Source organism: Xiphophorus hellerii, chromosome 3 (genome assembly GCF_003331165.1).
Source record: "Xiphophorus hellerii strain 12219 chromosome 3, Xiphophorus_hellerii-4.1, whole genome shotgun sequence".
NCBI lineage: Eukaryota > Metazoa > Chordata > Actinopteri > Cyprinodontiformes > Poeciliidae > Xiphophorus > Xiphophorus hellerii.
Window position 1 is genome coordinate 25897324 of NC_045674.1, and position 13956 is coordinate 25911279.

At 41.0% G+C, this 13956-nt stretch overlaps 1 protein-coding gene across 5 annotated transcripts in view; it reads right to left on the reverse strand.

The window, feature by feature from the left end:
- Positions 1–617: 617 nt before the first annotated feature.
- The window catches only part of znf516 (zinc finger protein 516), a 58323-nt gene continuing 44984 nt past the window's right edge, over positions 618–13956 (reverse strand). For 4 of the 5 annotated variants that reach the window (XM_032558527.1, XM_032558528.1, XM_032558525.1 and 1 more), the window contains 2 exons: positions 11605–11709; positions 618–4541 (listed from right to left, as the gene is read on the reverse strand). In XM_032558527.1, coding sequence (XP_032414418.1) covers positions 4354–4541; positions 11605–11709 — 293 coding nt within the window. In that variant the 3' untranslated portion in view covers positions 618–4353. Of the gene's footprint in view, positions 4542–7727; positions 7799–11604; positions 11710–13956 lie in introns of all 5 variants that reach the window. The other variant, XM_032558531.1, reaches the window with a different exon arrangement.

The following is a 13956-nucleotide window of genomic DNA, read 5'->3' on the forward strand; positions in this document are numbered from 1 at the left end:
ACGTACAGGACATGTACATAGTAAAAGTCATATTCCCATCAGCTCCAACTAGCAACCTGTGCCTGCTGAACTAAACCAGAGCCACACTATGATGCTGCCACCACCATGTTTCACTGTGGAGATTATGTGTTCAGGGTGATAAGTGTTTTAGGTGTGGCAATTTTAGACACTGGCCAAAAAAATATATATTTTGGTCTCAAGTTCCCAATGGAAACATTCAATCCCAGGCATAGAAATGTGTACTTTTGTGTTACTTATGTTATTTTTCTGCTTAGTTAAATTGTAAGGAGGCACAAATAAAACACACAATTTTTTTTATTCTCGTCTCGCTGCTGTCCTCTCATACTAGTTTTGATAAATATATAAACTCATCATTGGTCCTTTAAATTATTTTATGAGAACATAAGTATTCACTCATCCTGATTTTGAATAGAAAATAAACAGATACAATTTGACGGGTGACTAAAATTAAATGCAGCCTTGACATGGCCCAGCTGTTTGATGGAACCAAGAACAATAACCATGAAGGCTACTAAATATCAGACGTGACTCGCTACAATTTGAGGAACTCCCTGAAATGACCGATTTAAAAAAAACAAAAACAAGGCAACCAGGCGCCATATTTGCGTATTGATCTTTATTGTGGACATGATGTTACATCTTTCTGAAACGATGTACAAAAGTGTAACAGAACTGAGAACGGCTCAGACGAGGTAGAGCTTTCACGACGGCTTGCTGGCTTCAAAAACAAAGCGAAAAAAACAAAACGAAACTACACAGTAGAAAAAAACCAACCTGGAAAAATCAAATGAAATCAAACGGCCCCCGTCTCGCTCCTGTCCTCTCATCGTTTTTGAAGTGATAATAAATACAGATCTCAACCAAGTACATTTGGAATAATAATGTTTCCTAGGGTAAATTAATCATAGACCAAAACAAGTTATAAAAAAACAGCAATACAGACAAAAAAAAAAAACACAATACAATAGGCATGAAAATAACTTTTTTTTTTAAAAACAACCAAAAAGAAACACCTGCCAGTCCCTCTGGGGTGACTGCTTTGACTAGCTAATGAGTAAATTCTACAGTTTAGGGAAAATAAGCTCTAAAATGAAAAAGAAATGACAAAATTATTTTAAAAAAGCACAGTTGTAGCTAGCAATATCCATCTTTTCATAGAGAACACACTAAAAAGCTGTGCTGTACAGCCGTCATGTGATAAATCTTTATTTCATTATTATTTTTCTTCTAATCATTGGAATATCTGGAATCATTCTAATAAAAAAAAAAAAAGCATCTATATCAAGAATGACAATGAAGTTTGTTAGCCGGCACCAATTTTAAAAAAAAAGAGGGAGACGTTCTCAAAGAAATCTTAACTGTACGTGGAGACAAATGAAACTAGTTAAAGCGCTAACCTAGCCTAAGTGCACTAGTAATGCCATTTGGTTTCTACTGCTGCTTATAAAGGGTTTGGTAAAAGTGGGTTACAGATACACTTTGTTTTTACACACACTCACTCCTGCTTTACAGTTTTCTAAGTCACACTTTGGAGTACAAACTCTGAGGAGTTAATCTTAAAGGGAATTCTGTACAACATTGGTATTAGTACTATACTACCCCCAAAGGCTAGAGGATCCATTTCAAGTATTTTAACTACCCACGCCTTCTGTACACGCACACACACACACGCACGCATACACACACACACCCACGTGTGTATAAATTAGGCAAATTCAAGCACATGGCATTGTATGCATTACAAAAAAAGACAACCTACAAGCATGTAAAAAGTACTGCCGTCTTGAAACAAGAGTACAAAACGCCTTTTCGTTAGCTTTGCCGTTCAGATTTCTCAGTCCAGGAAGTCGGCTCTTAAAAAGTCTGGAGCTGCTTTCGCTTTTGTCGTTTCCTCGTTTCATCCAGGCATGCCTGATTTCAAGTGAGGGATTTTTTTTGTTGTTGTTCTAAGGGTGAAAAGTGAGCAGAGCTAATGAGTTCAGCTTCATTGCGATAAACTTTTAACAGGCTTTCATTGCGAAGGAGGTAGGAGAGTATAAAGAACATCGAGACGGAGATGCAGAAAATAGAAGGTTTGGAAAGGTGACAATCTAAACCCACACTAACCCCCGTTAAGGTTGTGACAGCTCCATGTCTCCGAGGGCTTCAAAATAAGCCTCCCCTCTCACCAACTCCGGATGTATATATCCCCAAAATCTCAAGAAATCTCATCTCCTGACCTCTGACTGCTGACCTCCTATCAGCAGAATACAGATCTAGACATCATCATTCACAGAACCGGACCCACAGCATTGGAGAGTGGTTCTGTTGTCTCTTCAAATCTTTCAACATGTCGTTACGGATTGGCATGCTTACGTAAGTCCTCATTTCTCATGTTGACATTAGCTAAAAATATACATATATTTTTTCAATATTTTGCAAATGAGGCACAGTTGAAAGTAAAATTGAACAAAACACAGCTTTTGTAGGGGTTGAATGGTACTGAGTTGTATCTACCGTAGAGATGCACTGAATGACCGGGACTGGCCTCCATCGTTCATCAGCAACAACAACACTCTTTGGTGTGGAAGTTGCTACCTAAGGAAGACGTTTCAAAGTAGGCTAGTTTCAGTATCAGTGAGCGCTTAAAGGATTTGAAAGTGCATTCGGCCTTCGAACAGATGTGGGATACATATGGTGGAATCATTTGATCTTTGTTTTAGAATAAGAGTAACCTTGCACACAGTGTGACGTCCCCTCCGTTCCTTATTTGAGTAATCGATAACTGCTCCCGCCAGGAAGGGTAAAAACATTTTGAATGCATGTACAAAATTGTGTAAATTGAAAATTTCACTTGCATCTTTTCACCAATTGGTGTATCTCTAGTTTAACCGCTACAACAGAAATACCACGTTTCCTGAAATAACCAACGTTAAATGATTGAACTTTAATAGTTTTACCATAGAAAAACTATGGTTTTTCTTACAGCTTACACTGATGGTTTGTTTTTAGATTGTTCTTCTCCCGTATTAGATATTTTCTGTCCAGTTTCTTTACTTTTGACAAAAGCTCACATATTGTCACTACTTGTCACCTTCCCGGTATAACCAGGTTGTGTCAGGTCTTATTCATAACCAGCAGATTAATCAACGCTACGTTTCTCCAAACTGACGGCGCAAATCATAAAATGAAAATGCGATTTGTTTTAAAACCCAGCATAACGAGATTATGACCATGATGTCATCACGTAGGTCGTTTTGCAGATCAATATGCAGAAAAGTCCAAGTGTATCTTGTAGGAGAGGTTATTTTTCAATAGTACCAATTTCTTCTTCTTTTTTTTTTTCCAAGTGCACATAAATAAATAAAATAAAATTTGGAGCCAACTCCTCCCTGCTATTCTTGACGTTGAAGCCTCGGTCTAATTTAGAGCCAGAAATTTTTTATGAACAGGTTATAAAGAAAACTCAATGGACAATAAATGAATGGCCTTAAGAATGGGATGCTCATTCATATTGGTTATTAAAAACACATCTTTCCTTCTTTTTTTCTTAATGAGCACTTAAGCACACATCGCCTTTAGCGTTCTCTCTTTCTTCCTTTCTCATCCCGCCCCTCCCTGCAGCTTCTAAGTGGCGACTTGTGCGCCTCAGTTTCCCACAGTGAAGAAGTTGTGGTGAGCAGATTGTAATTTGTCCTCCTCTAAACTCGAATCCAGAGGGCATCCTCTTCTGCTGTCGATTTGTCCATACTCATGTACAACGAAGCCAAAAAGCGAGCGCTTGAGGGACAACGGTGGCCATCAAGTACTTCCACTGTTTTTGATTAAACCAGCTCCATATGAGTTGACTTTTTTGTGTCTTTATAGACACTTGACTTGTTTCTTTAAGGCTGCACTTGGCAACTGTACACCTCAAACACGAAAGCAAGAGAGGGATCTTAATTCTGACAGCAACAAAAAAAGATTCAGGAATGTTTGAAATGACACAAGCATTTATGTCCAAAAGATGACCGAAACGTCGCAAAGGATTTCAAATTTGTTGAGTCCAGCTGAGAAGACACTTAAGATTTTTCAATCTTCATTTGCTCGCAATCAGCTTGTACGTCTTTTCATGTCGTCGTCAGAAATTTTTTTCCGACTCATGTTTGTTTTTTTTAAATGTAATTTTACATATCTTGGCAGGCCTTTTCGCAAAAGAAAAAAAAAAAACATTAAGAAATCCTAAAAGAACCTTTATTCCTCCAGAATTACGAGTCAATCAAGAGTGTAGGTTCGGATTTTGGGTTTCAGTTTCAGGAGTCGTCTGTGCCGAGGCTGCGGTCCAGTTAATCACAGTAAGGTCTGTCGTCGGCGTCATTGCAGATTTGGTACGTGTTTGGCCGCCGCTGGTTTCCGCTCCTCCTGGCTCAGGGACGAGCTCCTCGCGTCGGGGTACTGGCTGTTGTCGAAAGGCATGTGGTGGACGCTCTGCACGTGCGTCTTTAGGTTCCCTTTCTGAGATGCTCGGTATGGGCAGAGCTGGCAGCAGAATGGCCTTTCCCCTGGAGAACAAACACAGGCAGACAACAGGTCAGACGCAAGCCACGTGCGACGGCGTACAGCAGGAGCGGGAAAAAAGCTACGATACGGAGAGCAGCAAACGAAGCACAGCGACGTGTTGGACGAATGAGGCGGCGGAATGTGACAACAAGCGACAACAAACACAAGCGAATGTGAACGGATCCACGAGACGGCTCTGAAGTTGGAAAAGCGGAATGAAGCTTTCAAACACTTTTTCTGTACGTGTTTTTTTTTTTTCATTTGTAAATAATTGGCAATTAAACGCCGGTCCTCGTCTGCAAGCGCGAGAAAAATGTAGCAGCATTCTTTCAGCCTTCTTACCCACTGTGGGTAGCAACAGGTAGGGGCAACTTCGCGATCAGCTGAATATATAAAGTCACTCCGGCATCGATATGAAAGAACTTTAAATCGTGGAAAGTCTGTGATGAAAAATGTTAGAGCTTTTGAAGCCAAAGCGTCACAAAAAGAACAAATTCATCGAGAACCTACAGCACACAAAAAAATCTGAAATGTAAACACAACGATGTGTGAGCAATGGATATAAAAGTTAGCATACATTTCTTCAATACCTGTTGCTAATTTTAAATACATGCACTGAATCTTTCTACGGTGGCACTGTAATGTGAGCATAATTTGTTTGCTCAAATGAAAATTTGTTCTATTTCTTGTTAGATTATGACAATTATTCTGTTCCTGTTTTCATTATTTATATTGTTTTTCATTCACATTGTTGAAATATATATATATTTTTACTTCTGATGTCAAAAGTGAACAAAATAATCCAACTTTTAGATGATTTATTTTTTTTGTTTGTGGTTTCAAAAACCACTCTTCAGTGGGCAAGTTGTTACTGTGAGAAGAAGAATCAAAGTTAGCAGAAACAGTTTAAACACTTCTGCCTGAACAGTTGTTCTTTTGTCTTCTTTCTACTTCACTCAATCACTGGGGCCGATGCAAAGACCTTCCTCCCACACACACACACACACCCCACACACAACCCTGTGCACTTTCTTCTAATTAGACTGACCTACAATGGCAAGGAAGCAAAAAAAAAGAAAAAAGAAAAGGCAACACATGTGAGCAAAACAAATGAGAGTGCCATTTAATTGCACCTAATTATCATTTTGATAAATGGAAGAATATCAAGGTGGGAAAACAAATGGCCTCCCGCCGCCCCTCCCGCACCTTTCTCCCTGAAGAAGAAACAAGAAAATATGGCTGTTATCATACATCATCAGAAACGCAACAGAAAGAAAAGAAATACGGGGAAGGTGGGTGAGAGGGATAAAAACCAAAAAAAAAAAAAAAATGGTGTAATTAATCACAAAAAAAAAAACATGGAAGAAAATAAAAATCGTCGAGGCAGAAGAGACGTGAGGGGAAAAGCGAGAACCTAAACGACATCGTCCTGGGAGGAAACATGGCTGACGGGACCGGTGCACTACATTATGCTAAAGGTTATCGTCGTCGTAAAGCAGCGTCAACAGTACATCTAATTGGACCCCTCTGCTGCGCCTGCTCCCATCACTCAGAGTGCGAGGTAAATCTGAGTCTGCGTGTGAGCAGTGTGATAAATGATGACGGAGGCGCAGAGTCTTAGAACCCGGCTCTGTTTGAACGAGAAAAACAGAACAGATGTGGATCTTTTACCAATATGACTAACTCCAATAACATTCAGAACGCCTAAGTGTTCAAGGAAATGTTCTATTGGATTTCTTACACTTATTTTGACATTCTTAGGAGTTTGCAAAAACAACTTAACTTATCTTTCGATGAATTTCAGATGAAAAGGTTTCATTTTTCTTCAATCGCGTTGAGTTTTTTTTAATACAAAAAACCAAAACAGTGCGACTGTAGAAAGTTTCAAAGGTTTGATTTTTTTTTAGTAGATTCATAAAATTCTTCATTCTTAGCTCACATGAAACCAAATGGATGCACAGAAACTCAGCTTTTCTAGATGGCAGGTGAGGCTTTCATGCCATGCACTGATACACATGCACTAACTTGAGTGATCACTTTTGTGTCGTACATGTTTTTAAATTACGTTGTTTTTTACGGGCTCGCTAAGTTAGCAAATATCGCAATCGCGGTTTCTGTAAGACAAAGAAACTGCTGGTTGTTCTGTGGTCTCACTGTGGCTTGGTCATAACCAGGAAGTGAAACTGGCTAACACCAGCTTTGTAGACTGGAAAAATAATGTACGTTTATTGCAGCTATGATATTTTCAAAGACTTTTTGTAGATTATTGTCGCAAATTCTCCTCAAACTCCTTGTGGTCTTACTGGAGCTGAGGTGCCTGCTAAAGCTGCAGTATGTAACTTTTACAAAAATATGTTTTGTTTTTGTTTGTTTTTCACAAAAAAAAACAGTCACCATGACTATTGTGGTCTGTAAAAATGCACCTCTCCTGGTCAAAAACAACCAATCAGAGGAAGGTTGTAGAACTGTCAATCACTCCCGTGTACGCACTGCTCAACATGCTAATGGCGGAGAAACAAGTTATCGTTCCACAGAAACATATAGGGACTCCATACTCCTAAAACCTACAGAGTTAAGGGTAACAAAAACTCCATAGCAACCGTTTTTGAGGCTTTTCCAAATATATGTGAAGAGACTGAAATTTTTCTTCTGGTACAAGATGAGGTTATCTGGTTACTGTTGTTGCGCTATTGCGATTTTCATTAGCTGAAATGACTAAAACTGAAGCCAGTTATAGAATAAATGTTGAGAAGTCTCGTCATCTCAACGTACAGCGGAAAGAATCAAGCGCAGAACGAGCTTTTTCTACCAAAGTGTATAAGAACATTCTACGAATAAAATAAAAACAAAATTGTTATAATAAGCTGTTAGGCTGTTTCCATGTGTGCAGAACACACACACATACACCCCCACGCACAGGCGCCAGGTGTGATCCTGTTGTGTGTAGGGTGAGGATGCCAGGTGTGAATGCCAGGCAGCGAGGTCGCCACATGTGATGGTCGCACACGAGCAAAGACAAATAAAAACAAAAAACAAAAAGGGGGCCAAACATGCACAGGACGTGAAACACACACATAAGCACACACACACATGCAGGCAGGCAGGCATGCATGAGGTGAGACAGCGATAATGAGAGACATGCAGAAGCCGGATGACGGAGCCCAGTGATTAGCCATTGTGCCACATACTTGTTTGGGAGCTTCAGAAGCGGTGGTGTGAGCGTCAGTACCTCGGTGGAGTCCGTTATAATCAAACCCAACTGTGAGGGGGAGAAGGACAGAGGAAGAGGAGAAGAAGGAAGAGGAGGAGTGGGGTAGGGGCAAAGGAAGGAGGAGGAGGAGGGCATTTGGTTAAACGCTCTACCACACATGTGCCAAACTCAAGGCCCGGAGGCCAAATCCGGGCCACCGTAGCCTTCTGTGTGGTCCTCTAGACTCCACAGGGACACGTAAACAGAACCTTCACAATAACAGTCGTGTGCCTAAATATTGTTTTATCAATCAAGTCAGAGCAGTTTTTACCTGAATCCTGCCAAATGACATCAGTCAGTCCCTCCGCTTTTTCGCGATTCCACGATATATCGCGGAAATTCCCGCAAAATCAACAGGTGGTGTGCTCTTTTATGCTGAGGTATAATTGTGCAGGTGGCAGAATCTTTTGCTTCTGCTACACTCACTTGATGTCAACTTACACTTCTCGATCAATGCGGCGAGTAACAAAAAATTACCGTCATCCATAAGCTTAAATATAGCAAATTTTCTTGGAAATACTTCTAAATCAGCAACATAAAATCACAAAACCCTGGAGGGACTGATCAATGTGAAAAGATGATTAATATAATGAAGTACTTATGGTAAGCTATATTTAAAAGTTTGTTCAGTATCAATACATCCTGGCACAGTTTTTTGATAACATTTGGATCAGTGTTGCCAGATTGGACAGGTTTTCACCATTCCAATAGAATCCTGTTCTGGTTTAAATATAAGAAATAACAACCAAAAACGTTCTGAATTGTCACAAGTCTAAAAATGTAGCAAACCAATAGGACATGTAAGATTATATTTATGACTTTCTGAGTTTCAGTAGAGGTTGCCGTTGGGGTGATTTTTTTTTTTGTTTGTGTGTTTTTGAGTCTAGTGGGTTTTACTTTGTGTTAGACTGGAAAACATCAGTCAGATCTGGCAACCCCGACCCAAAATGAAAACGAGTTCGACACCCCCTCTTTCACCAGGTCCATACAAGCATTTACTTGTTGTTCTTCCCCTCCTCTCTCTCTTTCTCTCTGTCCCGCGTAAACACCACGGCCTTTTCGCCGCCAGCGGCCCTCGTTAGCAGAGGGGATCTGGCGGCGACGGGCGACGATGGCGCTCGAAGACGGTGACGGAACCTGGCGGAGGCGAGTCGGTGATTTAATGTGACGCATGTTAATCGAGGGCCTCGGGGTGGCTGGCCTTTTCCCGCGCGTGCACGTCCGCGCCGAAGACGACTCTGGGTGACAACATTAATTACTGCCGCGGCGGAGTGTTCACAGACCCCTCCGCGTGGTCCGTGTGTGAGCAAGAGTCGGCGTGTGTGTGTGTGTTTACAGCGGGGCTTGAGGGGAAGCTCGGCGCTGCATCACTTACCATTTGGCCTCTGTCACTTAGAATCACTGGCTGTGCCACATATCATTCACACTCTCTGTAAAGAAGCTACTTATCTCCGTGTCGACCGCGATCACGGCCGGCCCGGCTGACGGACATGACAGGACAGGAGAGCGAGAGAGAGGAGGAGGCAGGACACAGGCAGCCGAGTGGCAGAAAGGAGGACAAAGAGAGAGAACGTGAGGAAAAGAAGGGGAGAAGGAGATAAACTGCAGAGGAGATGAATAAGAAAAGGTAGAAGGAGGAATGCACAGCTATGAAAACGTATTCATACACTTTGACCTGCTTCTTGTCTTCTGTTGCTGTGGAGATGGTGCGCTCAAGGTGGCACTTTGCCAAAGTTCAGTTTGTTTGGTCCAATTTTTCTGGAACATTTTCTTTCCCCATAATGAAAGAAAATGGGGAAAAGAAAAAAAATAATAATTACTTGATTTGGGGCGTTGGCTGCTTCCTGTTTGGGGAAGAGGCGTGGCCAAGATCAGTGGTCTTTGACAGCACAACGCCGGCTCAACAGGACCAACCTTGTGCTGGGCAGCAAGGAGTGTTTAAGGCTCAGCTGTTCATTGATAATGTTTTGCTTTTCCCCAAATCACTACAAAGTTAGACTCCTGCTTCTTTGGGCAGGCGGTTCACTAGCATTCTCCAACAAAATGCAGAGTCCTTCATAGAACAACTGGATTTACACTGGGATCAAATTACACACAGCTTAACTATTTATTTCATTAGATGAACAAATGTTTACTCTGGATTTAATTAATCAGAGTTAAGGAACAGCAGATTTGTCAGATATACTTCTTTTTTTTTGTTTCAAAATTATTTTCCTTCAATTTTATAAACCTGCACGACTTTGTATTACCCTATCGCATTAAATCGAAATGCGATAGGGTAATTTGTGAACAAATTTCTGAATAATTTTGCAGAGCAAGAGAGAGACAAAAAGAAACCAGAAGAGAAAAATAATAAATGAAAGGACGTAAGTAGGGAGAAGAGAAAAAAACGGTGTGTCCAGATCAAGCTGTTTGTGGTGAGTGGCACTCAGTCATGCAAATCCGTTTTCCCCAAAGTTGGCGCGGACGAACGCCGTTCCGCTTCATTAGAATGCACAATTTCATCTCTCTAATTGACAAGCGATTAATAATGTATACCATTTGTCACAGGTCAGGTGTCTGCGGCGAATCACGTCTCCGTTTAAAAAAAATATAAAATAGAGACAGCTGCCCGGCTCAGGGCGGGAGGGACTCACTGCTCCGGCTGTCACGGCCGGCATGAACGGGGGGGAAGAAAAAAAAGAGGAAGACGACTCTTGATTTATTTCCGCTCAACGCCGGCGACGATACGCGGCGTCCGACAATGAGGAATCGCTGGAATGTGAGTTCCCGTGCATTTATTCACCATCTCTCATCCCGTCCGGTGGCTGGATGGAGCTGTGGGGGTTGGCCATGTGAGTGACTGATGAAGAAGTGGCGAAAGAAGTTTGAAAAGCGCATTAATAACAGGAGAATGGTACTTTTTTTTTTTTAAAAAAAGCAGGACGCCGGAGTTCTTGCATGTACGGATCATCATGCTGGTCATTATTAACGTTCCTCCTACTGTTACTGCGATTAGTTTTGGAACTTGATTAGCAACTAAAACTCTCATCAAGTTGCTGAATATGACTTCATAAGCTCACACAGCAGAGCTTAAGAGCAGACATTTTTAATATCAGTGTTGTGTTTAGGCTCCTGGAGGTGCAACACTTTCTTAGGTTCAACATCTCAAGAGCCTAATAAAGATAAAAGCTTCTAATAAATACGGAACGGGCGCGGATTCTCATAAGTTTAAAGAATGTTTATTGGAGCTTTGATCAAATCCATTAAGGAAACTTTAATGCATTTTAAAGGCCATCTACTCAGGAAGTGACACCTTAATTATATTGCAATAAGAAAAGTGAGTTTTCTTCTTTTTTTTTTAACTATGCAAGATATTAACAAATTACTGTAGATCTGCAAAGAACTCTCTTGCCAACAGTCGGGGAAAGGAATGTTTTGCTGATTTGTCAGATAAATGCAAGTATTTTTGTGTTCCTATTTGCACTGCAGAAACGCAAAATATTACCAAGTATTTTCTCTCTAACTTCTAGCAAAAGCATTTTAGTCCACATCCCTAATATTGACAATAAAGTACCAGTTCCACTGGCTGATTATTTCACTTATAACAAGACGTTTTTCCCATGTTATAAATGATACAATCTAGCACATTATCATCAGTATTGAGAACCTACTGACATAAAACAAGCTCCTTAAATCTTGCTTAAAAGATACTTCGAAGTTAGTTTTGTCTTAATTCAAGATATTTCCACTAGAATCTAGATAAAAAAAAAAAAACACTTGGTAAGGTTTTGTGTTTCTGCAGAGCGGTGGGTCCACGTCGTGGCCGCGTTTACCTGTGTGGGACCTCATGTGCGTGCGCAGGTGGCTCGGTTGGCTGAAGCTTTTCCCGCACTCGCGGCAGAAGCACTGGCCCTGCCGCATGAGAGACCTCAGCATCCCTGGTCACGGACACAAACAGGAAGGAAAGGGGAAGAATGCACCATTAGTCACGACGCAGTTTACGCATATTTTTACAAGACCCATCAACACAAAGTAACTAATGAAGTCAGAGGAAAAGAGAATTTTGTATTCAGACCCCAAAAAAGAGAAATGTATCTGAAAAGTGTGGCGTGCTTTTGCATGGGCGATAAGTCAGATCCCTAGATCTGATGTTGTTGTAGCTGCAGCAAAAAGTGTTAACTGAGCGGAGATGTCTTACAAAGCATGTCACATTTTTTAGATATTTTGTAAAAAGCAAAAAAATAAATAAAAAATTTAATCCATGTATCCATTTGATCTATCGCATCAAATCAAAATAAAATACACTGAAGCGTGTAGTTGTGACTATAGACGTTACAGGTGTGTGTAGGCCAGTCACAATAACAAATTTTGCTGGACGATAAATTGTTCCAGTATTTTATGCGATAAACAATAATGTTGTTTTGACACCATTTTCAAGTCATGTAATGGTAATGGCATAAGAATGCAACAACACATTCTTACAGATCAATAGACTGTAAATTCAAATGAATATTTAAAACTGAAACTGGAAACTATTTTAAATAACATGAATTATGAAGTCTCTGTGACTTCATAATTCAGTTGTCGTTCAATAAAAGGGCCAGTTGAGCCCAAAGTACCAGACTGAAGACTTTTGTTTTTGGTAAAAAGAGAGTGAAGAGAAAAATAAATAAATCATGCAAATGTAAATGATTGAGCTTGTTTTAATTTATCATGCGGTTAATTGATTTATTGCTTACTGCGACAGGCCTAGGCATATGAATACTTCTGGAAGGCATTGTGAGAATATGAGGATCGGTTTTTGTGAATCAACGGATCTGACTTTAAGATACTTTTTTTTCCAACATGAAAAAACTATATAGCTTTTTGCTCATTTCCGTTGTAAAATGCCACTTTTTGGAGAACGAACAGAAAAAACAAAATCAGGAGCCACCGTTAACTTACAACCGATCCGAACACTGCTACAAGTGGGAAGGCACTTTCTACCATGTTTGAAGGAACCAAATGAAGACATAAAGGTCAGTAATGGACTGAATGCGTGCAGGCGTGTGTGGGCGTGTGTGTGCGTGTGTGGGGGGGGGGGGGGGGGGGGGGGATGTAAAAGCTTGGGTGATGCGGCGGAGCTAGGTAGCATCAGCAATGGACTCAGGGAGGCATCATTAGTATGTCTAATGTGTCATTATGAGCGGCTCGCTCGGGGGGCTGGACTGCAGCTGTCACACAGCATCATCTCAGAGGCTGACAGCAACACACACACATACACACACACGCTGCATAAATTACAGGCAATTAAAACGCCCCGGCTGTGATGTGCCCGCTCCGCTGCCCGCGTGTCACATGTCAGGTGGGTGGGTGTGTGCGTGCGTGCGTGTGTGTCGGTATGCGTACGTGTTTCAAGAACTGAGTGTGCATGTTTGGCAGAGGGTGAGGCACATGGTAGGTTAGCGCTTGCACTCACACACACACACACACGCCCAGTAACACTGACATTGCGTAGACACGTTAATGGACTTAAGCAGCAAGGAAGAAGGAACTTGAGAGAGAAACTTTATGCAAAATGCAAAGTAAGAGAGGTTATGTAAAGTTTGTAAGGCTCAACATGTTTGCTTGAAACTTGAGTTAATCTAGATGAAGAGTCCAAACCAGAAGTTTAGCTTATAGTATCCAGTTAAGTTCAGTTGACATTTTCCCACCTGAGCTGCCTAAACTTTCGGTAGGTTTGCAGTTGCGTTTCTATTTTGGCATGTACAAAGCTCAGAAGTTTTTTTTAGAACATGCCATAAACTTCTCCACATGTTGTTCTGGTTTTCTGTCTTCCTTGGGTTTCTTGATGCTGTTTGCTCTCCTACGCTCTTTAAAGGTGTTTTCACACTTGATAGTCTGGTAGACTTGGCTGGATTGGGAACCAAAATTCCCAATCGAGCCAATCGTGAAAGCGAACATTGTGGTTCGCTTTCACACTGCACTGTCAAACACTTTCAGCAACCAGTTGCCCTCCTCGCCTGTGGTGGCGCTGCACCAAAAACCACTAAAGGAAACGACACAAAATCCTGTGAAGAAGACATAAGTGTGACTTTCTTCTTCTCGAAATGCAAGCAAAAATGGAGTGTTGTGACATTTTAGCAGTCCTTGGCAAAAGACTCAAAATTTTTTCTCACTAAGCATTTTGTTTGTTTTGGTTGCAA